The sequence below is a fragment of the Amblyomma americanum genome, chromosome 5 (assembly GCF_052857255.1).
Source record: "Amblyomma americanum isolate KBUSLIRL-KWMA chromosome 5, ASM5285725v1, whole genome shotgun sequence".
NCBI classification, from domain to species: Eukaryota; Metazoa; Arthropoda; class Arachnida; order Ixodida; family Ixodidae; genus Amblyomma; species Amblyomma americanum.
The window spans coordinates 85,760,168-85,786,740 of record NC_135501.1 but is presented as its reverse complement, the minus strand read 5'-3'; the positions used below and the strand labels follow the sequence as shown (position 1 = coordinate 85,786,740).

Genomic DNA, 26,573 nt, shown 5'->3' with positions numbered 1-26,573 from the left:
ACACGAAATTAATATTTATTTCTTCCCGGCCTCCCACTGTGCTCTGCGTGCGTACTTTCCTGGCATCTGGTCGTAGATCAAGCTGGAAGCATCTCTCGAAAGCCGTCGCTTGACTGACGTAGAGTTCAAGATTCGCACGGTTATGTCCCCCAATACTGGCTAGCGCACGTTCCGCGCCCACAAGCTCCTCTTCGCCTTGTGGAGCGAGATTTTCGACGCCATGATCTCCGGGGACCTTGCTGAGCAGGGCGTCGTTGATGTAACGGACATCGACCCAGACGGCTTTTCTCTCCTGCTCAGGTACCAGAAAACTGTCAGCCTCGTTCGCCACTCTCTCACCGCTCTCTCTCTCTCTCTGCAGCAGCTGAAATAGCGTAGACGAGCATCATGTTTTATGTAAAGGTGGCGCTGCGAGCGGCAGCGAAGCGAGTTGCAGGCACAAAGCAGGACGCCTACACGACTGTGTGACTGTGCCACACGACACGGCCTTCGACACCAACGCACCTGTGCGCATATTTGAAGTTTCGCGTCTGTTGTGGTTACAAACGTTTCTTTTTATGCCTTGAGAATATTTTTTTTATCTTCTAAGCCTGTTGGCGAGGCGGAAATGCCAATCGAGGAACTGCTTCGGCTTCCTTCTCCGCTCCAAGTTTCCAGCAAATAAAATCGTGGCTGTGGCGGGCGACTGTTTCGTCGAATGATTAAATGAAACCAGTCGACAGCTTCCGTTCTGGCCATGCGTTCTGGCATTAACTTTGTGAGATACTCGCCCTCCCTTATGTTCTGTGAAAACTGGGAGCACTTAAAGGTATAATAAATGATGATAAATGATGAAACCGAGCAAGCACGAGGCTTAGCGATAAAGTGATCGTCTACAGAGCTCAACTTTCGGGTCGATATAACAAACGTAGCCGACTGCTACTAATACAAAGCCATGAACGATGCGAATCAGCATCGCCAACAGGTTCAAATAACGAACGTTCGCTTCGGAGAACGTAGAAAACTGCTGATGCAGCTGCGTTGAATGAGGCAAGTGAGGTCCGTCTGCTCTTTGGAACTTTTTCTATCGAGTGCGTAGCTAACCTGCGTTAATTCTGCCTGCACACGTTTGTGACGGGAGTCCAGACCTCCGTCCACTGGCAATGTACGGAGATCCGCTAAAAGGCTCGCTTTTTACTCTCTCGATTGTTGGCGCGCGGCACAAGCACATGCGTAGACCGTTTTGCTCTAGCTTCTAGAGAAAATTGTGCTCAACATGCTGAGCTGAATAATTGAGGACAATCTGTTTTTTATTTATCTGAAAATATGCATCCAAGTGTTTCCTCATGTGCAGTAAGCATTCTTCTTGATTAAAATTTCTTTTGGTGCGGTATTTCTGCTGCGTCCGCCAGCCTCTGAAAGAGCTGAAATTATGTAGTCGAAATAATCTGGGCAATAACACTAGTCAACTTTATCCTAGATCCTAGAGGCATTTAATCGTTTTCTGGGACCGATGTTGGAAGAAGACGCTTGTTAGCTCGCAAAAGTGAAAAGAGATTGAAACTACGTGCCGTACTACTTCCAGAGTTTGGAGCTGCTTCGGCAACGTTGGGGCTGGCAACTCCACCGCTGTGTTCGCTGAAGGTGACTCGCATCAGTACTTTTATCTTTATTTTTCCTGCGCGAAGAGGTCTTCGGTACGTAGTGATAATAAGTGGGACCAGAAAACGTACCCGGAATGTCGTGTCTAAACTTTTCATGCTCACAGCATAACAGAGGGCGCACGAGGTGTAGGCGTTCACTCTTGAACCGTTCGACGCGCTACTGAAAAGCAATCAAGCGGATTAGGATTAGGAGGGGACATTCAAGTCCCGCCTGAAGGGTGTGACACGATAATTTTAGTGGTATAACACCCATGTATGCAGAATTGGTCATTCTAGACTTCATAAATTCCTGGGAGTCTTCATAGCCCTGTGGTTAAGCGATGGCCCTGCCATGCAAGGTGCCGCCATCTGTGGGGCTTCGGCGACTCAGGCTCCTCTACCTGGGCAACTTACTGCGACCAATGATTAATTTAACTGCCACCTGCCACGGTGCACAGTTTTGTCACAATCCGTGGGCAGGTTCTGATGACGCCACAAGGTGATGTGTTCTAGGCTGCTTCTCGGGAGACTTTTCGCTCCCAACGTCGTCGACGACGCTGTATTTTAAATGCAGCGTGAGCTTCAACGCTGTGGCATTAGAGGCCGCGAAGGAGCTGATTAGATTTTAATTCTGAAATGCAGTTGCTAGCCTCGAACTAGATCTGTTTGTTAAGGGGCACACTTCTCTCGTCTACGGTTGTCGTCCATCGCTTTCACACATCAGTGACTGCATGAGACTTGTGAAATCGTATGCCGCTTACTCTCCTGTGGCACACCAACCGGTACCACAACTTGCAAGCATGTCGCCAATTATGCTCAAAAACATGAAAACGTGGCATACCCAAGGCGGACGGCACCGCCTTTTGCCTGCAGTACGGAAGTCATTTGTGACGCCAGCGCTGCCGCATCTTCGTGATGTCATGCTCTGAAGGGATGGGGGCTGCCTGTGGACGTCCGTGCTACAGCGTCAGTCGCAGATAGCGAGAACACTTGAGCACGTGGCTGAAGATCGCGGGGAGAGGAGGACCTGGGCCATGATATGGGACGCGCCGCTCGCTGCCACTTTCGTGTCCGTTCTATAAATTTCTCATTCTCCAGCGGGCACGCCGAAAACGTCCAGCGTTACCTATGTGGTACTTAAAAGTGCCAGTTGGCACCCAGCTGGGCGCCTAAGTCACCAAAAGCAGATACCCTCGCAATGGCCAGGTTATTCAGATATGCAAAAGAACTGAGCCGCGTTCTTCTCGCGTGTGAATGGTATCATACCTTCACTAGACTTCTTCACAAAATAATAGTAATTTTTAGAGCGCCATGAATCGTCTGATCAAGGTGATTCCAACTGGTACCCTTAACGCAGCCCTTTTTATTCGGCGAAAGACTAAAGTCTCGCAACGTAAACTGATTCGGAACTGCCACCACCAGTCACCATTAAGTCGTTCTTCGCTGAAGGACAGCTCCAGAACGGTGTTCAGTTTGCCCTTGCAAAATTCTGAACGCTAGATCCTCGTCGCCTTTATCTTCACCCGTAGGCCTCCTCTTGTCTCCTACAATTAAGGGGGCTGGGCGCTTTGCAATATGGTGAAGCTTCTTTCCATTGCGACAGGTGAAGGGCTCTTCAATTCCTATGCGTAAAGGTGTCTCAGTAAAACACAGGGTTGCAACAGCAGTTACTCATGATGCGGTGTGCTTTTCTTCCGTTGTCTTCCACGTAATTGGAAGTCATAATTGGAACAGCCTGAAACTTTAATTAGACTTTGTATCTGAAAGAAGCGTGAACTTCCAGACTGTGCTTTTAACGTTGATAAAGAGACCTAAAAAATTAAGAGAGCTTAATTTCATTATAAGCCTACAGTGCGTTTGTATTATAGGCCTTTAAGCATAATAAAAATAATATTAATTTGTTTTTGGGGAAAGGAAATGGCGCAGTATAAGTCTCATATAATGCTGGACACCTGAACCGCACCGCAAGGGAAGGGATAAAGGAGGGACTGAAAGAAGCAAGGAAGAATTAGAGGTGCCGTAGTGGAGGGCTCCGGAATAATTTTGACCACCCGGGAATCTTTAACGTGCACTGACATCGCACAGCGCACGGGTGCCTTAGCGTTTTGCCTCCATAAAACCCCAGCCGCCGCGGCCGGGTTCGAACCCGGGAACTCCGGGTCAGTAGCCGAGAGCCCTAACCACTGTGCCACCACGGCGGGTATCCTTTGAGCATCGCGTGGCTATTTTTGTAGCTGCGAATTTTCTGTGCGGACCTTGCCTATTTGTCGGAATGCTACCGCTTCTTGTTTTGTCATCTTCTTAGTTGGTTTCCTCTTAGTCATTATTTCATTTTTTTAAATCTTTCAGTCATTCAATGGTGACTTCCAATCGCAGATTTGGAGCACTTCTGGAGCAACGTTTCCTGCCCTTTTCGGAGCAACTGTATTCCAAACGCAAATCTGAGGCACGGATCGAGTCTTCCAATCGTAGACAGGGAGCGGTTGCCGAGCCGAGATTGCTCCGCGGAGCAGTCGGGACTGCTCCGCCGAAATCGGCGGATCCGACCAGACGTTTGCGTGACGTTCTTATTCAGCGGCGATAGCGGCGCCCTACCTGCTCTGGCCTGCATGCTCTGACCAAAGCAAGTCTACTGCAATCGCAATTTCAGGTCGACCGCTCTGCGCCGGATTCAGGGGCTCTACACAGAGCTTGCAGGCCGCTCCGGGCCTGCGATTGGAATTCGCCATTAGTCATTTTGATTTTTTGTTGTGTCATTCTTACATATTATTATTCATTATCCGCTTTACAAATTCCTTTCAAACTTCCATTAGGCAGCCGCCTTCCGTCCTCTTCCCTAACATTGGAGAGGGAAATTACTATCTTCACTCTGCCGCCTGCCATGACTGGGATATGGATATTCTGTGTACACATTCTTGCATACGCCTACAGCGGAGAGTGCCCACATCTCAGCTTTTAACGCGGACGCATTATAAAGTGAACAGGAAAAAATCTGATGGCGCCTGCCACCGCCCCTATTCAGAGTAAACGCTCTTATCATCCATCCATTCATACATGATGCAGGTACCTGTACTCTGGTTGTACTCGCATGAACAGTGTGCTCGATGCACTGCACACAAGAGCGGCGGCCAGAAAGTGGCTCATAATGTATCTGGTGGAAGGGTGCACAGACTACATCCAAGAACATCTGAGTCCCGCAAATCTGTGCTCGTGCCTCGACTACTACGCCGTGACCGGCGAGCTAAACATGGATAAATTTGTTCCAAACATAATGCAATTCTGGCCGGTTTTGACACCCACACAAGTGCTGTGGTTGAAAGACTTCGAGCAGGCAGAGCCGTACGCCATCGACTACATACTGGAGAACGTCAGGTATGTCTTGGTGCCGGTATTGCTAGCCTGCAAAGAATCTTCGTTGCTCCTTGGCGCGTAATGAGTGTGATATGCTCACTCATTTCATAGTATTCCTTAAACCCTTATGAAGGAAAAACGCTTACACGCCCGTGTGCTTGTATGATGTCAGTGCACGTTAAAGATCCCCAGGTAGTCGAAATTATTCCGGAGTGCTCCACTACGGCACCTCTTTCTTCTTTCACTCCCTCCTTTATTCCTTCCTTTACGGCGCGGTTCAGGTGTCCAGCGATATATGAGACAGATATTGCGCCATTTTCTTTCACCGAAAACCAATTATTAATATTATTATTATTATTATCCCTTAAAGGTAGCTTCCCTGAGAAACTCGCGAGAAATTCTTGCCGTATCTTGGACCCAATATTTTGTGCATATACCTTTCTTAGGCGGTGTCTCTTGTGAAATTGTGCTTTTTAGGCGCTCTTTATGTGCATTTAAAAATGTTATAAAGGCCAAAATCAGTAGTAGTTGTAGTAGTAGTAAAGACTTTTATTCGACCATAATTTATAGGCCGAGCATGTCGGCCGCCTGGGCGACCAGAAGCCGCTGTTCTTCTTCCCCTCAGCGCCAAGCCAGTCGAGCCAGGTGGTGATGGATAGAAAGGGTGGGGGAAGGAACCCGACTGCTGAGCAGCCAGGCAATAGAAGAGGCAATGGGCCAGGTCCGCATAGATGCAGGGGCAGTTGGGACAGGAAGGGTCCGATCGATAGCGATAGAGGAAGAGGCGGGACGGGGTGATAACTGCATTCATCTGAATGTGCCGAAGAAGGCGAGACTCCGGCACAGTGAGTGATGGATGAGGAGGAGGGTAAAGGCGTTTGTCGAGGCGGAGCTCAAGGTAGACCTCTTTTATGGTGCGGCGAAGGGTGAACCTCCCACCGTCCTCCGAGGGCTTGGGCCAGGGGATCAACGGTGCCCGGAAAAGTGTATCGCGGGCGAGCTGATGGGCCAGCTCATTGCCGTTAATCCCTGAATGCCCAGGGACCCAGCGGAGGAAAACGATGGAAGGCTGCAGTGCGGAGACCGCTCGTTCGACCTCCTGTTGGAGAGAAGGGGTCAGGGTGCGTTTCTGTATGTGGTGTATAGCGGCTTGTGAGTCTGAATAGACTGTGTACTCTTGGAGAGAGGGAAGGAGGGCAAATGACTGGAGGGCATGCGCAATGGCGAGGACCTCGAGAGACAATGCGTCTGGAGGGTGTAGATACGGCCCGCTGGTGTGAATTTCAGGAGCAGGGAGGTGTGGATGGTACAAGACGTAGCCGCAGGAACCTCGAGGAGCCACGAAGGAGGCATCCGTGTAAGCTACACCCTGGGTATCAAAGAGAGGGGAATGGTGCTCTGCGGCCGCATGACGACGTCCGGCGTGCAGGACGGGGGACATGTTGGTCGGGAGGGGAAGGATACGAAGATTGGGAGCGGGGATGGGAATAGGAGAGGTAAACGGGGAGATTGGAATGGGCGAGATACCCGCTTGAGTCAATAACCACGGACCCTGAAGGGTAAGGGAAAGCCGGGCAAGTTGCGAGTCACGATGGAGACTGAGAAGAGAACGAAGAGGATGGAAGAGGCCTTTGGCAAAGAGCTTAGTGGTAGAGGTAGTGATAGGGAGGTTGAGAGCTGCCTTGTAGAGGCCCACAAGGGCAGTCTCGAGAGCGTTAAGTTGAGTCTGATTGAAGGAAGCGTAGGGTGCAAAGTACAAGACTTTGTTGAGGGCCAGCGCGTGCGCAACGCGGCACGCGTGAGCCTCGTGGAGACCTGAGCGTCGAGTGACCACGCGCCGCAGGAGGTGAGTTACAGAGTGGCAGGTGGTGACAGCGCGGTGGAGGGCTTGCACATTCTTAGCCGCATGCAAAGGGAAGCCAAGAACTTTGCACTGTGTGACGACAGGAATGGGAGAGCCAGAAAGGTCGAGAGAGACGAAGTAGTTGTGTGAGCGCTGGTAGGAGGAATGGTTGAGAAGGAGAAGCTCGGATTTCTCAGGAGCAGGAGAGAGACCAGCGGTGGTGAGAAAGGAGTCGATGAGATCTAGGCCACGTTGCAGGGTGTCCTGCACGTGACCGGGAGAGCCAGATGAACACCAGAGAGTGAAATCATCGGCGTAAAATATATGATGCAGGTCGGGAATTTCAGCTAGCTGGGAGGCGAGAGGGGCCATAGCGAGTTGAAAAGGGTAGGAGAGAGAACAGGACCTTGAGGAGTGCCACGGGTGAGGTCGTGTGGGTTAGACAAGTGGGTATCTACTCGAAAGCGAGCCAGACGTTTAGAGAGGAATGAGCGCATATAGGAGTACATGCGGGAGCCACAATCCAAAGAGGCAAGTTGAGAAAGGATGTGATCGTGGCAAACACCGTCAAAGGCCTTGCGAACATCGACAGTCACAAGTGCGTAAATTTGAGTGGGTGTAGGGGACAGGAACGTTTGCTGGAGAATCAGAAACATGTCCTGTGCACAGACGCGGCGTCGGAAGCCAATGAGAGAATGGGGGAAGAACTCCCGTGCCTCAAGAAAATCAGAGAGGCGAGTCAGAGCCATTCGCTCAAGGGTCTTACCAACGCACGACGTCAGGGAGATTGGGCGGAGGTTAGAGAGAGAGGGAGGTTTGCCCGGCTTTGGAATCATAGAAATAAGGGAGGATGTCCAGGAGCTCGGGAAGCAGCCGCTCTCCCAGGCCTCATTGTAGGTTTGAAGGAGGAATTCTTTGGCGCAGTCAGGAAGGTTACGAAGTGTGGTGTATGTAATGGCATCCTCACCGGGAGCCGAGCGTGTAGAATTAGCAGCCAGAGCAGATTCGAGCTCCCGGAGAGTGAAGCATTGGTCCAGATCGGGGTTAGGTCCACCTGAGTACACCGGGTAGGAGGGTGCCAGAGGGGGCGGGAGGTAGAGAGAGGCGAGTTGATCAAAAACTTCGCAGGGAGTCCCCTGAGTGAGGGCTTTAGCTAGAGTGGGAGCAAGGGCAGGCTTATTGCCAAGGAGGGATTTAAAGAGAGACCATGCGGATCGCGAGTGCAATGCAGAATCAAGGCCATCACAAAGAGCACTCCAACGAGAGTGCTCGAGGGAGACGCAGTGGGCGACGATCTCAGCCCGCAGAGCAGTGATCCGGGAGGAAATTTGGGCATTGTGTGGTTGGGAGCGAAAGGAGCGTTGAAGACGTTTACGGCGACGCCATAACCGGATAAGGTGTGGATCTGGGTCCTGGATTGGGTAACGAGAGCGAACGCGACGGCTACTGGACGTGAGCGCTGCAGAGATGCGCGACGTCCAGTCGTCATAGGATTGAAAGGAGTCGGAGGCGAGATTAGTGCGAAAAGCATGCCAGTCAGTGTGAATAACCGGATGACAGCGAGGGATGTGGGAAAGAGAGGTGGTGATATGGATGAGAAAGTGGTCACTTAGAAGAGTTTCGGCTGTCACCTGCCAGTGAAAGGAAAGTGAACCCCGAGAGAAAGTGAGGTCGGGTGTCGTGGGGCGTTGTGAGGCAATGCCCGCTCGAGTAGGAGAGCCAGAATTATTAAGAAGGGTGAGGTGGCGTTCCTGGGCCAGACAATGCAGGAGGCGGCCGGGTTTGAGGGTTTGTGGGTAGCCCCAGAGTGTGTGAGGGGCATTAAAGTCACCACCAAAGAGGAGATGGGAGGTAGAAGAGAGTGAAGGAATTTGCCCAGAGCAGAGAATAAAGAGGAAGTGACAGGGGGGTTGTAAAAAGACAAAAGGACGAGTGAGATGCGGGAAGAAGGGTGGTAGTAAACCACACAAACTAAATATTAAAAGAGGGTGGAGGGGATGTCAATTTGCTCTGCGAGCACGTCACTGCGTACATAAATAGACGCAAGTGGCGTGGCCGTAGTGGCATGGCAGGCGCGGTAGCCTGGGACATTGCGGGCCGTCCGGGTCTCCTGGAGAAGGAGAAAATGAGGCAGAGAGGGGCGGGTGAGTAGGTACTGGTGGAGGGGGGTCTTATTGTGGCAAAGAGTTCGGCAGTTCCACTGCACAATTTCGAGGTCCTCGCCAAACGCCATTATGAAAGTGGAGAGGAACGCGATGGTACGCGTTCCTTCTTTTTTGCCGGGGGCAGTGACTCATGGACGGATTGGAGCATAGATGTGAAAGATTCCAATTGCTTTGATTGTGCTTGGAGGGTGGTAAGAATCTGGAGAACCGAAGTTTCCAGCTGAACCAAGCGAGTGTGATGTGCTTGTGTGGTGGTTTCGACAAAGTCAGCCAAAGGGGCGACCTGGGTGATGGAGGAGGGAGTGGGGAACGTGGCAAGTTGCTCATTTAGCTTGCTAAGCTGGGAGGTAAGAGAGGAGGTGGTTGTCTGGAGGGTTTGGGTCAAGGCATGCATCTGCTGTTGTAGATCGTGGGAAATGCGCTGCTGCTCTCGCTGCTGGCGTTCCAGCATTGCGAGCCAGAGGTCGAACGAGCGGCTCGCGTCAGTCAAGGATGGAGAGGGTGGTGTAGTGGAAGAGAGGGACGCTGGCACCGAGGATCCTTTAACTATGGCGGCGAAGGAGCCTGGTGGTGACGTGATCGGAGCTGATGGATATTCATGATTATCGGAGGAGGAGGAGGAGGAGGAGGAGGGGGTGGTGGTGGGTTGAGTGGCCCGGCGCAAAGCTAGGCGTCGGAGGTATGCACTCGCGTTGTTTAGCAAGGAGGAAGGGGCAAGTGGGGTCGAGAGAGGGGTGGGTGTTCACCTGGCAATGAACGCACCAGGGCTGGGCACACACATGAGCGGAAGGGTCAGCGGGTAGAGGAGCAGCACAGCGACGGCCGGAGCGCTGTGCTGGGGGCATTGGTGGGCGCGGTGGCCTAGAGTGAGACAACGGGTGCAGGTGGGAGGCTTAGGTTTATGAGGACGGCACCGGAAGGCAACGCGTTTGAAATATACAAATTGGGGGATGACGGTACCAGCGAACGTTATGAGCACTGATTGAGTGGATCCCATCATGCAAGCAGCGAGAATATCTGTTTTGAAAGATTCTAGATCATGCATGAGCTCATCAGGAGTGAAGTGGCCACCGGCGTTATGGATGACGCCGAGGCATGAGATGGGAGGATGGGGGGCATAAGTTTTGATGCTGACAGGCTTACCGTGAAGGTGAAGGTGCGTGATAGAAAGTAGGAGGTGGGCGGTGAGAGGAGAATGAGTTTTTAAAACACAAGGCTTTGGGCTGGCTTGGCCTGAAGGGTGATGTCTGCACTGGTCTTGGAGGAAAGTTGTGCAGCGGAGGTGACTGCGGCGAGCACGTCGTAGAGAGGCAGCTTGGGATTGAGGGTACCGGGAGGGAGTTGTATGCCAACAGTGATGAGGTCGGAGCGGGGTCGGGTGGCGGAAGCAGGCTTACGGCTGGCACCGATGGTGCTCCAGCCGATTTCCGGGGATGGAGTGTCGTCTACCGGGGGCGCCATGAAGTCCATGGCTGCCGACGAATCGTCAGCCTGAGGCGCAATCTGCGACGCTGGTGCCGGGCTGCAGGTCTGGTGTCAGTGGGGTCGGGTGGCGGAAGCAGGCTTACGGCTGGCACCGATGGTGCTCCAGCCGATTTCCGGGGATGGAGTGTCGTCTACCGGGGACGCCATGAAGTCCATGTCTGCCGACGAATCGTCAGCCTGAGGCGCAATCTGCGACGCTGGTGCCGGGCTGCAGGTCTTGGTGTCAGCGGGGTCGGGTGGCGGAAGCAGGCTTACGGCTTGCACCGATGGTGCTCCAGCCGATTTCCGGGGATGGAGTGTCGTCTACCGGGGACGCCATGAAGTCCATGTCTGCCGACGAATCGTCAGCCTGAGGCGTAATCTGCGAAGCTGGTGCCGGGCTGCAGGTCTTGGTGTCAGCGGGTAATGTGGCTGGTGTACGCCGCGGCACCGGCGGCGTCGACGAACGCAGGCGGCTGCGACGCGTCTATGGGCCCAAAGGTGTTGACGTCTCTTAAGCCCCAACTCGATGGACACATCCTACGCGTACCGGCGGAGCGCCTACGCGCACGGGCGTACGCTGGATCCTGTCTGCGCATGCGCAAAGCTCGACGCGCGCGCAGGCGCGAGCAGGGGCAGATATCTGTCCATGTCAGATATCCGCGCCTGAGCGCGCGCGCTTGCGCGCGCTTCGGAAGCGGGATCCGGTTTACAACAATAGGACGGCGGGGCTCTCGGGGACTCTTTTCTTTATGTCCCAGGTTCCTGTAACTTTTCTTCGCGGTTTAAGTTGTCCTTTCAGCGCCCCACAAATTCCTTTCTTCACGCTTGAAATTCCTTCGGTCGGCTCGAGAGGGGGAACGCGCCAGCACAGGGAGCATGGAGGTGGATGCCTTTTTTCGACGCCCGGCGCGGCGTGGCGCTGGACGCGTAGGCGCTCCGCCGTACGCCTAGGATGTGTGCATCGAGTTGGGGCTTTGGAGCGTGGAGTTGGCGAGCAGTGGACGCTGCGGCGACGACGAACGCTGCCGGCTGCGCCGCGGCCGTCGATCCGGAGCTCCCAGCGTCGCTCACAGTGTTGGTTGCGACAGGATTTTGCGCGGTGGCGTGGGCGGTTGGAGTAGGCCCCGCGGTGGCGGCATCAGTGGGTCTGGGCTGCAGGGGCTTCGTGAGACGCTGCATTGCAGAGGTGCAGGCGCGGCGCGTTAGGGTTAGCGAGACGCCGCGCCGCTTCAGACTTTTGGAGGCGCTTGAAGGGCCAGCCCGGCAGCGGACCGTGATGCCGATGGTATCCACGTGCTTCGGAAGCCTTCCGGAAACGATGGAGAGGAAATCCAGGGGCGGGCGAAGCCCTGGATTAGGCCAGGGGCAGTGAAAGCGGAGCTCGATAGGCAGCCAGCTAAACAGGGCAGCGCCACCTAGCGGATCCCCCGCCAAAATCATAATCATAACGGTGATCATCAATAACGCCAATAATCGAAGATGTATCTAGTCACGTCAAAGATAACCAGCACAAGTAAACCTTGCACATCCTTTTACGGACATTTAAAGTGATCCGTGGGGTATATTTTACACCGAAGTGACGTAGTGGCGAATTCCGGTTCGCATCTTCCAATAAGGAACTTCAAAGGTGACAGGAACACGCTTGGTTTTCGGGCATCAGGCATTAAATGTTTTTAGCGCCTGTTCTTGTTAATCACAAACACCTTCCTGAACTCGTGGTAACGTGCATGCCAAAATTAACGGCCATGCCTACTCCCCCCCCCACTCCAGCCCTATCTTGGCGCCATCCAATTGAATATCCTGGCGCCGTTCCTCGCCACCTGACTGAGCATGTATTTTCGTTCACGCGTTTTCCATACAGGCCCTCTAAATCTGCTTAATTGCGCGTTTCCTTTTTTACTTCCATTTGCACGATGCGCATTTCACAGGCTCTTCACATTGAAGTGTTTTCCATAATGTTGAAATTTGCCAACGCGGGCTGTGTCCCACAGTTCCTGTCCTCTTTTCAAACACGGTTGTAGCCAAAACAAAAACGGCGGAAATTTCGTTCATGCGCAAGTAACAGTCTAGCGGCCTGTAAGAAATGCGGTCTGTCGGGCCGCTGAGAGTGCAGGGGGCGGCATAAAATGATTTACAGGACCACTGTGTGAGTGAGACATGCATGTACTGGGCGTAGAGAATTCTAGCTGCTCCATTTAGTGCCTCGAGTCCAAACAGTATACAGAGCGAAGTTTTCTCCCTTTTCATGTACAGCTCAGCGTTCGGCCATGTTGGCTGTGTTCTCATATTTGCGTCCAGTGAATTAAAGCTGATGCTATTGACACAGTGGAGTGCTAATCTGCTTCGCCTTAAAACACGAGTTTCGCCTCATGCGGGACTTGAAGAGGCTGCTTATCTCTCGAATCTTGCGGCTCTGTTATGCGAAAGAACAACAGCCGCTGAGTGTTTCGGCGCCGTTCAGGGCACTGGTTTTCGGTTTGGACGATGTTCTGAAGACATGCCCGAGAATGAGAGCTAAAAGCATGTCATGCTCAAAGAAATTACGCCTGCGGATGGGTGTTTTAATGTGTCAAGAGGGTGCTCTTTCCGTGCCGGCGTTTGTTCGTACTCAGCTATATGAGGAGTTTTAAAGCGAAAGCTTAACTGGCCGAAGGTTGAGCAATTTCGCGTGATTCCTGGAGAGCCGTGGTGCGCATGCTCGAGGAGCAGTGATGACACACGGCGCATTTATCTTTATCGGTCCCTAGTCACAACCAGAGTCCCGCAATATTTTTGAGTAATAAATACAAAACTATTGAGGGACACTGTCACAACTGCGCATGCGCCACTAGTAGAACAGAGCTGCAAGTGTTCCGCCGCTGTGCAGCGCCACGCCTTTCCTCAAAATTCAACTTTCAATTTTCAGTTTTCTTTCTTCTACCGCCACCATTTGGGATGACGTCACACCACGTTCCTCAAACTTCTTCACATGTGGGAAGCGAAATGCGGCATGGAGAAACGCCTCCGGTCACAAAGATGGAACAGGAACCTTAGAAGAAGGATAGCAAAGCACAACAAAGAGATTGAGGATTACGCAGCAAAACTCTGCGAACAAAATTGGTGCAATAGATGTGACGAGATGGAAGGGAACATGAGTCTAGCTAATACGTGGAGTCTATTCAGACACCTGCTTGACCCTGATAATTCGAAAACCCAATCGGGCATAAGACTTACGAAAGCCAGGCACACGTTTGAGGGCTCGGACAGAGAACTCATGGCAAAATTAATTAATATGTACATAGGAGATACAAAAACCTCACTCCTGCCGGAGTACGAAGGACCCCCAAACGAGGCCCTAGCCGTGCCGATCACGGAAGCGGAGGTTCGCGCCGAAATATTAGGCCTAAAAACAAAGTCGGCCCCTGGTCCAGATGGCATTACAAACAAGGTCCTCCGAAACTTGGACGATAATTCCATCCGCATGCTCACCAAATACATGAACATCGTATGGGACAGCGGCCACCTCCCACAACAGTGGAAGACGGCAAACGTGATTTTAATACTGAAGCCGGGCAAACCCCCTAAGCTAGAAAACTTACGGCCAATCTCTCTAACATCCTGTATTGGGAAATTGATGGAACGGGTAGTCCAAACGCGCCTAACGCGTTTCATGGAGCTCAACGATCTGTGGCCGCACGAAATGGTAGGGTTCCGACCCGGCCTGTGCACACAAGATGTAATGCTCCGCTTGAGACACGACATCATAGAAAATAGCACCAAGGACGCGAGGGTAATATTAGGTCTCGACCTGACGAAGGCCTTCGATAACGTAAAACACGCGGCAATCCTCTCTGGCCTCCAAGAGCTGGGGTTCGGAAACAAAATGTACGGCTACATAAAGGACTTCCTGTCGGGTAGAACGATAAAAATAAGGTTTCAGGACATTGAATCCCCCACCGTCAAGCTAGGTAGTAGGGGTACGCCGCAGGGTTCAGTGCTGTCCCCATTCCTCTTTAATGTTGCCATGCGAAATCTCCTGGCAGAATTGAGAAAAGTAGAAAACTTGAAATTCAGCATGTACGCGGACGACGTCAACCTATGGGTCACACAGGGCAGCGACGCGAACATCGAGGAGCGCTTACAAACGGCAGCAGACACCATAGTGTCCTACGCGGCTGAAAGGGGCCTCTCGTGCGCTCCCCAAAAATCGGAGCTCTTTATCTACAATCCGAAGGCGCTCAGGCACAAACGCCAGATAAACATCAACATAACAGTAGAGGGTCAAACAGTGCCAAAAGTCGAGCAGATTAGGATCCTGGGGCTATTTCTAGAAGCGGACGGGTACAATGATACAACGATAAAGAAATTGAGTGCGTACGCCACGCAAGTCATGGGTCTGTTCAGGAGAATCGCACTCAAGGGTGGAGGCCTTAAAGAACGAAGCCTCCTGAAACTAATGCAGGCTTACATCACTAGCCGCATATGCTACGCCACACCATTCCTAAACATCAGATCGGACGAAAAGCAGAAAATAGACGCACTCATCAGACGATGCGTGAAGAGGGCTCTGGGACTCCCCATCTCGACCTCTACTGAACGCCTCCTCGAAATGGGTGTGCACAATAATTGGACGGAGCTAGCGGAGGCTGTGCGCATTGCACAACTGGAAAGATTAAGCAAATCTACCACGGGAAGAACCATCCTTGGCTGGGTGGGGCTGCAGTCAGACAGGGGGACATGCCAACACGCGGACATTCCACGAGGATGCCGCGAACACATAACAGTGCCCCCGCTGCCTAAAAACATGCACCCCACATACAACGGGGAGAGGAGACGGAAGAGGGCCGAGACTCTCGCAAAAAACGCGGACAAAATAGGGTCGAAAGAAGTCGCCTACGTGGACGCGGCTAGCGGAAAGTTGGGGGCGGCGGTGGCTGCGGTCGTTGACGACCGCGGCGTACCCGTCGCCGCCGCTTCCGTTAGAAGTCGAAACATAGACACGGCCGAAGAAGTTGCAATAGCGCTCGCTTGCGTTGGCACGGAAGCCAGTACGACCATTAGCGACAGCAAAACAGCTGTCTGGAACTTTGGAAAAGGGAGGGTCTCGAAGGAGGCAGTCAAAATCTTGGAAAAGGGAAAACTCGATAGACGAGTTCGAATAATTTGGACCCCCGCGCACGAATCCGTCCCCGGCAACGAGGCGGCGCACGAGCTAGCCCGAGCACTCTACTTCCGGGCAGCCGCAGAGCCGCCTGGTTGCGAAGGGATGGACGAGAGGCTGCAGACATACAAAGAGATCATAGAGCACTATAGACTTGGTAGACGGTCCCTGCCACCACCGGACCGAGCGCTAACAAACAGGGAGGCAGTCGCATGGCGGCGCCTGCAAGCTGGGAACTTCCCGAACCCCGTCTGGCTCTACCACACGCAAGTGGAAAAAAGAGCCGACGATAAATGCGCGACATGTGGAGAGAGGGGTACTTTAGACCACATAATCTGGCAATGCCCTGGTTCCCCGGGCGCCAAGGAGAACATAAGAAGTAGAGAAGCCTAGGAACTGATGCTGCGAAGCGAGTCCCTCGCCCACCTGCAGCAAGCCATCCGCCTGGTGGCTGAAGCCGCGAAGAAACACTGTTGCTTCGCCTGTCTTTAGTCGCGGAGACCCCGGCCCCCGTTCTCCAGGCCTGCGTGCCGGGGATGGGGAGTAGGGGGTCTTCTACATCGGTGGAAAATAAAGTTCTTACTCACTCACTCACTCACTCGTAGTTGCGCATGCCTCCGCTGGCTTCGCCAGCTGCGTCGCATGCCTGATAACATGTCGGAGGATAGAAAAGGAGAGCTCGCGTGCGTCGCAACCTCAGTTGTGTCATCTTTAATGCGACAACAAAGCTACACAACCAGACTAACCTCCACTTGCAATCAAGATTACCTAAGGCTAACCACGCTATGCGTCAGCTTTCGCTACGTATATCCTGCCATAGCCGAGATAAGCCACTGCCAATTCTCTCTCTCTCCCTTCCTAGTCACTACTGCGCATGCGGCGCTACTAGCACCGAGCCACGGGGCTTCCGCCGCTGCACAGCGCCGCGCCTTTCCTCAAAGTCCAACTGTCAATTTTCAGTTTGCCCTTTCCTTTTTGCTTCCCTCCTTCAATTTTCAGTTTGCCCTTTCCTTTTTGCTTCCCTCCTTTATTCTTTCCATTACGGCGCGTTTCAGGTGTCCACAGAGATATGTGAGACGGTTATTGTCCCATTTCCTTTCCTCATAATCCAAACGTAAATTATGAGCGTACGACATTTATAGAGTTCATTGGCGTTAACTTTGCAAAGATAAAGACCGTCCATTTTTCACGAAAAGAAAAGCGCACAACAGGCTCCGTGGGTCAGTGGAGACCTCAAAATCGCTTTCTCTTTGTATATCGAGGATTAGCTGGGCTCATCCACTAATTTTTTTTCTCGGGTATCGATACATTTTAGTGCGACACCACTCTTAATGTACCTCCCCCTCTTACGGTATCTCGCGTCAGGGTGAAGTGAAGCCTCCTGCACCTCGATAGCTAACGAGGGCAGTAAACATCTGAGGACACTTGACCATCTGGTGGTGGTCTGCGATAACATCACTTGGGAGCCACAAGGACACTGCTGAAGGCAGCCAAGGGCGATAAGGGGGAAAGCCGCTGCGCCTGTAAGGATTTCACGTCTGGGGGCGCTGCTGCCATCGATAACGTCAATCAAAAAGTGGCGCCGCGCCAATGTCCCTTGCCATTCGTGCTGTAAGAACGCTGCTCGTTTGCGGAATGGTTTCTTCTCTCCCGAGAGCTGCATGCCAGCGCGCTTTGCGAGTCCCTGTTAAGCGCGCTCTCGGCTCGTAGCTCCCGCGCCCTGAGCCAAGCATCTGCATTCCGGCAATTAATAATAATAATAATAATAATTGTTTTTATTGGAAAGGAAATGGCGCAGTATCTGTCTCATATATCGTTGGACACCTGAAACGCGCTTTAAGAGAAGAGATAAAGGTGGAAGTGAAAGAAGAAAGGAAGAGAGAGATGCTGTAGTGGAGGGCTCCGGAATAATTTCAACCACCTGGGGATCTTTAACGTGCACTGACATCGCACAGCACACGGGCGCCTTAGCGTTTTTCCTCCATAAAAACGCAGCCGCCGCGGTCGGGTGCGAACCCGGGAACTCCGAATCAGTAACCGAGCGCCGTAACTACTGAGCCACCACGGCGGGTGCATTCCGGCAAGGAACGATGTCGGCAAGGAACGATGTCAGACACCAACGAGCATCCAGAGACGGTTCGGCATGCTCGCCCCGCCGAGCACTAAAACAACAGCGGTAGGCATTACGGTTTGTCTTTCATCACAAACAACACTGCGGCAAGTGCAGGGGAGCCTGCCAATCAAAGGCGACTGCATTATTGTTGTGGTGGTGGTGGTGGTGGAAATTTTATTAGACACAGGGGAGTTTAGGACGCGCAGGTATTGGGCCCCCGCACGGTCCCACTGCACTCAAACGTTAATGTCCCGGGGGCTCATGACGCTGGCAGCCAGGCCTGTGGCGACAGCTAGCTTGGCCGGGTCCTCGGAGCGCAGTAGGGTCTCCCGAGCCTCCAAGTGGTAAAGTGCTCCAGGCCCCGCGAGGGAGGAGCCGCCGGGCAAATGAAAGGGATATGATTGAGATTGGCTTTCGGTTGGTGGCAGAGGTTACAGGGGGGGGGGGGGGGGGGGGTTGGTGCGCACTTGGTCATAGCGCGAGCGTATATAGGGGGAGGGTAAGGTGCGTGCTTTGAGCCGCTTCCAAAGTGTCTGGTGATAATTGTCGAGGGAGGGATGAGGTGGAGGGTACAGCCGACGCTCGGCTTTGCAGGCCTGCGTCAGTTCACAGAAGGAAAGCATGCGCTCCCGTGACAATCCCATATAGGAGGCCGCCGGAACCCCGATGAGAGAACCTCGGGTTAAAGCATCCGCAGCCTCGCTTTCGTGATTCCCGGAGTGGACAGGCACCCGTGTGTGCTCCGTGTGGCGGGGCTGGTGTGCGGCGAGGAAGTTCAGTAAGCGAAATAAAGGAACGTGAACTCTCGCGCGGGCGAAATTTAGTATGGAAGTTTTAGAGTTGGATCGTATATGCCTGGCCTCTGTTTGTGTGATGGCTAGGGCAATAGCCGCCTCTTCAGCCTCCTCCAAAGTGGCAGTGGGGATATGTGAAGGGTGGCAATCGGTTGTAGGGAGGGGTTCATGATAGCTACAACCGCGTCCTCGCCTGTGCATGCGGCATCCACCCACACGGCATCTGGTTCCATCCCATAGTGTTTGTGGAGCGCTCGTGCGCGAGCTCTGTGGCGGGGCTCGTGGTTGGTGGGGTGCATGTTTTTGGGGAGAGGTTTAATAAGTAGTTCGCACTGAATGTGGTAGGGGACCTGGAGCTGTGTGGGATCCGTGGCTGGTATCCTGATATCGAGGGTGTGTAGGATGTGTCTGTAGGTGGTTGTTCTCGCGAGACTTAAGTATTGTGTCTGTCAATGGGCCTCGATTCGCTCACCTATTGTGTTGTGTAGGCCTAGCTGGGGAGTTTTTCGGTTCAGGTATTTAGGGGTAGGTGTAGTGCTGTCTTAAATGCTGTTGGGGTCATGGCATCTAGTGTGGATATTTCTTTGCCCTGAAGTTTCAGGTAGGAGAGCGTGAAGAGAAAGTGGCTGAGGACAAAGGCATCATTGAGACGACATAGGTCATGCTCCTTCATACCCCGGTGGTGTCCAGAAATTCGGCGGATTAGGTCGGATATCGACACCGCCGTCTGCTTGAGTTTATGGATGGTGAGGCTCAGTACCCGGAGAGTGTGTTCCTCCGGGATGTACCTGTTTTCCATTGTCATGATTATGGGGGCTGTGCGGCAGTTTCGGGTAGTGGGGCGGAGTATGAGGAGCTCCGATTTTTCTGGAGAGCATGAGAGTCCGATACTTCGCGCATGTGTTTGTTTGAGGGTAGATGCCAACTGCAGAGTATTCTCTATGTCTCCATCACTGCCATGGGTGGTCCATAGAGTGATATCATCAGCATAGACTTTATGCCGAAGGTGAGGGTTGGTCTGTAGTTTACGGGCAAGGGGGATGAGTTTGACATTGAAGAGGAAAGGGAATAGGACAGATCCCTGGAGGGCGCCAACCCCACTAAGGGTGTACGGGCGAGATGTGTGAGGACCGAAGGAAATTTTGGCCGTGCGGTTAGTAAGGAATGCTTGAATATAGGTGTGCATACGTTCACTTGTGTTCAAGGGGGAGAGCGCCGCCATGATCGCTTGATGGTCTAGGCGATCAAAGGCCTTGAAGAGATCCAAGGCGAGGACAGCTTTTGTGTGGCCCGGCATGAGGGGTAAAAAATACCCTGTGTGGGCTGGAGCATGGCGTCCTTTGCCGACAGGTGGGAACGGAAGCCCACCATGCTATGCGGGTGGAGGTCTTGCTCTGTCATGTGTTGGGTGAGTGTGGCATGCTCCAAAAGCTTACCCAGACATGATGTTAGTGAGATGGGACGAAGATTTGCAGGTGCAAGGGAATTGTGTGGCTTGGATATGAATAAGATTTTGGCGTGACCCCAGGATTGCGGAAGAGTTCCCTCCTCCCAGGATGTGTTGAAGTACCCCGTGAGCTGGGCAATCGACTGATCGTCCAAATTGCTGAGCATGCTATTGGAGACACAGTGAACTCCTAGAGTGGAGTTAGAGTGGAGAGTCAGGAAGGCCGCTCTGACTTCTGGTTCCGTAATCTCCGCGTCGAGATTGGCATTCGGGGTACCGGCACAGGGGGACAAGGGGTATGAACCTGGAGTTGTGTGTGTGTTCCTAAGTATGTCGAAGAGTGCGTCGGGAGAAAGGTTGGTCCTGTGTATAAGGCGTGTAACCTGGTGTTGTTGTCTGGCTGTTTTGGGTTGCGTGGGGTCAATTAAGTGACGGAGGACTTTTTAAGGGTCCGATTGAGCTTTTGCCCCTTCCAATGCTCTAGGATTCTATGGTGGGCCTCCCATAGGTGGGCCAGGCGAGTGTCGAGGGTGGGTTTATCTGGTATGGTGTCAAGGGTTCGAGTGTGTGCGGATACATCGTTCATGTGTGATCCACCCACTGGTTAATGTCTGTAATAGAAGCGTCAGGAAGGGCCGCCTGTGCGGCGCGGACCGCATCCCTGTTGGTGAGTTTGCGTGTTAGGTGAAGGGTCTTGCTTTGTACGGTACATTAACAGAGAGGATGTAATGTAATCGCTAACTAATGTGTGATGTATTGTGTTCCACGTAATACCCGCGAAGTTGTGGCTCAGTGTCATGTCCGGGCTGGTTTCCGCGCTGACACTGTTGCCAATTGTCGTGGGAATGTTAAAGTTGTGTATTGTGAGGCGGAGCTCTTGTATCAAGGACCAGAGTCGCCTTCCGCGTCCCGTGGTGTTGCGGTAGCCCCACTCAGTATGCTGACAGTTGAAGTCCCCGCCGATAATCAATGGGTGCTTGCCTGCAATACGATAGAGATCGCGCAGTAGCGTTTTCAATGAAGCCATGGGATGAGACAGTGAGTGGTATATATTTGCAATAAAAATAGATGATGTTGAGCGTGCATCTGATATGATTTCTGTGATCACGCAGCGCGTCTCGGAGGTGATCTGATGCGTTTGGTGTGCAATGGAGCGATGTATGAGTGAGGAAGCCCTGGGTGTATTCGTTGCGTCCTAGTGAGCGGTTGTGTACTGGGAAGTGTGGCAGGGGCATGTGTGTCCTGAAGGAGGAGGATTGGGGGCGTGAGAAGTGTGGGGAGGAGGATTTGGAGGGGTGCGCGCTTGCACCGGAAGCGTCGGCAGTTCTATTGCAGAATTGATAAGGAATTAGGTGGTCGCCCTGCCATACTGTAGCTTGGGTGGGGTGAGGGTAAGTGGGTTGGGTAGCGGGTTCTCTTGGGTAGGTTGGCGGGATTGGGAACTTGGGTAGGAGCAGCGAGAGAAGGATCGATGATGTGCTTGAATTTTGCCCCTAGACGCGCGTTCATTTCGGCGAGCTTAGCGTCCATGTGGGCCTCTAGGGATTGAAGGTCAGCCTGGGTGATGGGTGGTTGCTGTCTTGTGTGTTTTGTCTTGGGTGGGGTTGAGGTGGGGGTTTGGGAGTCCAATTGTTCCATGTTTTCAGTTGATGTTTGAGGTAGCAGCGTTGGTTTTTTGGGAGGGACTATTGGTGGAAGCGGTAGATAGGTGGAGGTGGGGGTCTTGATGAGAGAGGTAAGACGACTCACCTCCTCTCGCAGGGCCTGCAGCTCCCTGTCACGGGGGTCCACCTGTGTGGGTGGGGTGGGCGGGTTTGAGGGCTTGCTGGTAGCTTCTGTTGCCCTCTACTGTGTCCGCCGAGGAAAGTTGCGGAGGCTGTTGGTCCTGGCGGCGACGAGACGAAGAGCGAGACATGCTGGAGCGGCGAACGCTGACGCGGTCCGCGTCTCGCTCCGGTGTGCGGGAGATGTGCTGTTGCGGTGAAGCGGGCGGTGAGCGGCGTACCGTCGCTTTGCAACCTTTAGTACCCGTCATGCGGGCGCCTCCACAGAGTATGCAGGCTGAGGTGCATGTCGGGGTGTCCTCTCGGGGGTGCGGGATATCGCATCTTGAACAGTTGTGCGTACGCTAAAGGGTACACACATCCGTGAAGTGCTCTTGTTTTCTACAGTTTGTGCAAGCGTCCAGGCGTCCTCTATATAAATTGCAGCTGTGGAGTCCGCCTTCGTATGAGATGGTTCGGTGCACAAGACTTGCCCGGAAGGTGATGAGGATCGAACGGGTCGGTCCCAAGCGGAGTGCGTCAATGATGGTATCGCCAGGGTTGCCCGTTTTGAGGTCTTCCAGAATCTGTGCTGGGGTTTCTTTCCAGTAGGCGTTAGTGATTACTCCTCTTACTGCACCATCTGGGGGGGAGGGGGAGTGCGGTGAAGGCAGTGACGGTTAGGCTTGGGCTCGAATGGAGATTTAATTGTTTGATGGTGACCAGGCGTAGCGCGTCGGCTTGATCGTGCAGGTGTTGTTTAGTGGGTGGATACGCAAGTTGGTGGCGTCTGGTGCTTTGAGGTCCTTGGCTGCAGTTATCAGGGCCAGGCGAAGCTGGTGCGGTTGAAGGTCGTTCAAGGTCACTTAAGTCCCCCGTTTGAACGAAACACTATCTTGTAAGCATCCTCAGGCAACCGCGGCTGGCGTTGCGACCTTTGCGCCGCGAGACGCGCCGCGAGCAGCTGGGACGCTTGGTGTACGGAATCTGCGGGTAGTGAGCCGGTGGTTGCGTTCGCCTGGTCTTGGATTTTCGGTGCTCCTTTCTGACGGGTGGGTAAGCTCAGGATATGGTTCCAGTCCCTGCGTCATACTCATTTGGGTTAATGGTCTCTGCGATCACTTGGACCTCCATAGTGTCGATGTAGGGGAGGTCGAAGCGGCTTCGGCTTAGCACACAGTGGCGCGAGGCTAGTGCGGCAGCTGATCCTTAAAGGGCGGTTTTCGGCCTGTGGGCCCACTTAGGGGGACTGACGGCCACCACGTTTGAACAGATGGTAGCGCTCACCTTTACGAATGGTGCAGTGAAGAGACGGTCACTGCGTGGGTCGAAATTCGGACGAAATCGCCGCGCTTGTGCAGAGCCGATGCGAAGCGCGTTCGCACTCGCCGCCCCCATAGCAGGCTCCAATACTGCGGCAAGTTCAGATACACCATAAAAAGCAAATACGGAATGATCTGACGAACAATCTTGCCACATTTCGATGTGGCAAGATTTCATGAGCACCAAAAGCAATAACATCATTTGGAAAAGCAGTCATCAAAATAATAACAAAATCGCCACTTACGCGCGTTGCTCGGATCTATTGTCTGGTCGTCGGTATAATATTTTTTTTAAATATTTCGCTGCCAGTTTTGGCGTAACTACCCTCCTGATCATGTTCGACGGATTTTTCCGACAATTGGAGCGAAAAAATCCTAACTAATTACAACTAAATCTCATCGCACATATAGGTGAAAAATAAAAATTGATTTTGGGGAAAGGAAATGACGCAGTAACTGTCTCCAATATCTCGATGGACAGCCGAGCCGCGCCGTAACCAAGGTAGATGTATACTGGTAGCGAAGGCTCCATAGACGCCCATTGGTCCAAAAAATGGCGGCTCATGGGCACTCCAGTGCCCCCTGGATTTTGGGGGGCAAACTACGCAAACGTGACGTAGAATGACGTCACGCATACGTATGCTTTTGGCGCGAATTATAAAGCGGTCTTTCTGTAGAAACCGCGTTTTCGAGCCCGTATCTCTCGAAGGTTGCTGCCTTTCAGCGCGCCCCAACCTTTGCCAGTCAAATGTGCTCGAGTTCCTGCTAGTTATGGCCTTGTTAATGTGCAATTGGGAACGCAATGAAAGTGACTGGTAAAAGAGGGGCAGCATAGAAAGGCAGCAACACTTCCAGACACTGGCGAAGCATGCATGATTCGTAGTGCAAATACTGGTGCTAGTACTTTTGAGAGCTTTTGAGTACAGCAAGGTATGATGCAAGGTATGATGCACAAAGCACTGGCTCAAGTGCACAGTTCGCAATAGAGTGTACGGCAAGTATGGTTTTCATAGTTTCATATTCATTGTTTATTGCAGCAACCAAACAAATACAGTCACAAAGCACACCCTTGGCACACAAACAAAAAATACATGTCACAGGCAGCACAAGCAGTATTGTTTAAGTTGGCTAATCATCTCAATAGTCACAGTGCAGATAGGAAAAAGCCCTGAAGTGCCACGAACGTTGTCAGGAAATTGAAAAGTATAGAAAACAATGCTACGACAGCTTCAATTGAAGCAAACATAACATGACATAAGTAGGCGCATCAACACAGACCATAGAGCACACTGGGATTTTTCTTCACATTTAATTTCTTCAGCTGAAAGAATATAGCAGGTGCGTTTACATCTGCAAGGCAATGTTAAAGCCAGCTTTAGCACCCTCAAACGTGCTCAACGTAGGAGCAAATACAATACATTGAAAAAGACATGAAGCCAAGTACGCACGAACGGGTTACAGCTATGAAACACGAGCGAACAGCCCGGCGAAACCATATCGAAGCTATCGCGCATACCTAGAGCAGACGACACACCTGTGAAAGTCCAGCGGGAATCGGTGTAGCGTGACACCAATGGTACTATCCACGCTGTCGCAGTGTACCGCCTTGGTGTACCACGGAGCATCGTTTCTTCACATGCCGCAAGCTCATCTTGAAATGAAGCGCTAAGCGCTTCAAAAGAAGAGCGCGAAGCGTGCAAAGACGGAAAAAGACTTCGCACTGGCCGCACGCCGAAGGAAACGACAAAACCGAGAAAACTGCCGCAGCGGTGCAGCGGGGTGCGAATCTTACCGAACGGTGACAAAGAAGCGACGTGCAAGGACGACGGAAACTTCGCAAAAGGAGCATTTTGAGACCGGCGAGCTAAATTTAGACGCTTTACCAGGCGCGCCACCGCAGACAGCTGGCGATAAGAAATCGCCACTGTGGCCGGGTTAGCCGGGTATCGAAACAAGGCCTGCAAAGACGCGCTGTAATGCACCGCACACTCATGAATAGGGGGCAGGTCAAGAGTGTTGCAAAAATACAAAATTTGCCAGGTTTTAATAAAATGACTTACCTCTTTCATAAAACAAGGTGCTAATATATTTTTTCTTTTTTATTGGCAGATTACATTCCAATTTTGTAGTTTTATCATTTATTTATATGAGTGTTTTGCCCCCCCCCATCCTCTGGTTGTGCTGCAGTCGCGCTAAACCACTTTTCGGCCCAGCCTTCGCCACCACTATAAATCCGCCTTGCCGTAACTACGAGTAAACGGAGGGAGTGAAAGAAGAAAGGAAGAAAGAGGTGCTGTATTCGTGGTCTCCGGAATGATTTCGACCACCTGCGGATCTTTTACGTGCCCTAACATCGCACAGCACAAGGGCGCCTTTTGGTTTCACCTGTATCGACACACGGCCGCCACAGTCGGGTTCTAAACCCGGGTAATCCGGCTCAGTAGACAAACGCTCTAACCACTGAGCCACTGCGGCAGGTTCAGATGTGTGGCTCTTGTACGCTTTTGTATGCTTGCCGTCGTACGCTGAAAGGCTCTAAATCAATCTACTTGGAAACCGGCAACACTTTTGTAGCGCAGTCTCCTCGTCAGTGCCATGCATTTTTCGAACTTCAATGCTTTCCCCGCCTTCTTTCAGATAAAACAAAGACACGCATGCTTTCTGTGATGTGTTCTATGGGCATATCAGGTACGTCCTGGAGATAGCATTGGCGGAAATCGCCGTGCGCTGGGCCCAGGAGGAGTGCGTCAGGAGCCGCGACACGGGTTCCCCGCTGCAGCTGAAAGTGGCGGTGATTCCTTTCTTTCCCAAGCTGCGCTTATTGAACATGACCGCCGAGGAGTTCATTAGAGGGCAGGTCATGTGGGGCATCATGAACGACGACGAGGCCCTGTGCGTGCTGCCGCTGCCGCTGCCGCCGGGATTCTGTGAGTCGACGCAGTCCCGTTATTAACGGAGCCCAAGTGCTCTGTAAATCCCATGTTGAAGGGACAAGGTTGTCCAAAGTCTTTACGGAATAAACAATTGGAAGTAATTTGAGAACCACTTGAAACAGCAAAACTGTAAACTTACTACAGAGCGAAATGAAAGTAGGATGTGGTTCAATACTGCTGACATTTAAGACGATTTTCCCCTCGAACTAGTGAAAACTTATTTTGTACAAACTGATACAAAAAATTAAACGCATTGACTACCTGTAGCTTCATTTTCTTGGTCGTGATGTTGATATACAGCTATATTTTATCTCTTCGAGACAACAGATTTGAAGTGGAGCAATAAAAGAGGCCTACTGGGCATCTGGACTAACGAGCGCTTTGCTTTGTTATCTACAGTGTAAGCAATTCTCATAAATACATCGGGCACACAAACTGTGCGTGATGACGTGCGGACGCCATCTTCACTCATGTTCATTTAGTTGCATAAACAGAGATGTTATATCTCGTCGATCGTATTTGTAGGGTTGGCAGTAGTTATCTTTTGCATCCTTTGCTGCCTCTCTTGTTTTCAGTGCGAGCAGGTCAAGTCACCGAGGCCACTCACTCTTGA

At 52.3% G+C, this 26,573-nt stretch overlaps 1 protein-coding gene across 1 annotated transcript; it reads left to right on the top strand.

Annotated features, from left to right (window-relative positions):
• The first annotated feature begins 220 nt into the window (after positions 1 to 220).
• On the top strand, positions 221 to 26,573 carry LOC144134028 (BTB/POZ domain-containing protein 6-like). Its single transcript, XM_077667036.1, has 4 exons — positions 221 to 300; positions 4,686 to 4,994; positions 25,716 to 25,954; positions 26,536 to 26,573. Exons 1-4 carry the CDS (start codon positions 221 to 223, stop codon positions 26,571 to 26,573), a joined length of 666 nt encoding a protein of 221 aa, XP_077523162.1.

What these genes read in the sequence shown, in the direction of transcription:
- LOC144134028 (XM_077667036.1), top strand. Translation starts at nt 221, where the DNA reads ATGATCTCCGGGGACCTTGCTGAGCAGGGCGTCGTTGATGTAACGGAC. An exon ending in GGCTTTTCTCTCCTGCTCAG is followed by an intron (nt 301 to 4,685) that starts GTACCAGAAAAC and finishes TACATGATGCAG; the next exon opens with GTACCTGTACTCTGGTTGTA. An exon ending in GCCGCTGCCGCCGGGATTCT is followed by an intron (nt 25,955 to 26,535) that starts GTGAGTCGACGC and finishes TCTTGTTTTCAG; the next exon opens with TGCGAGCAGGTCAAGTCACC.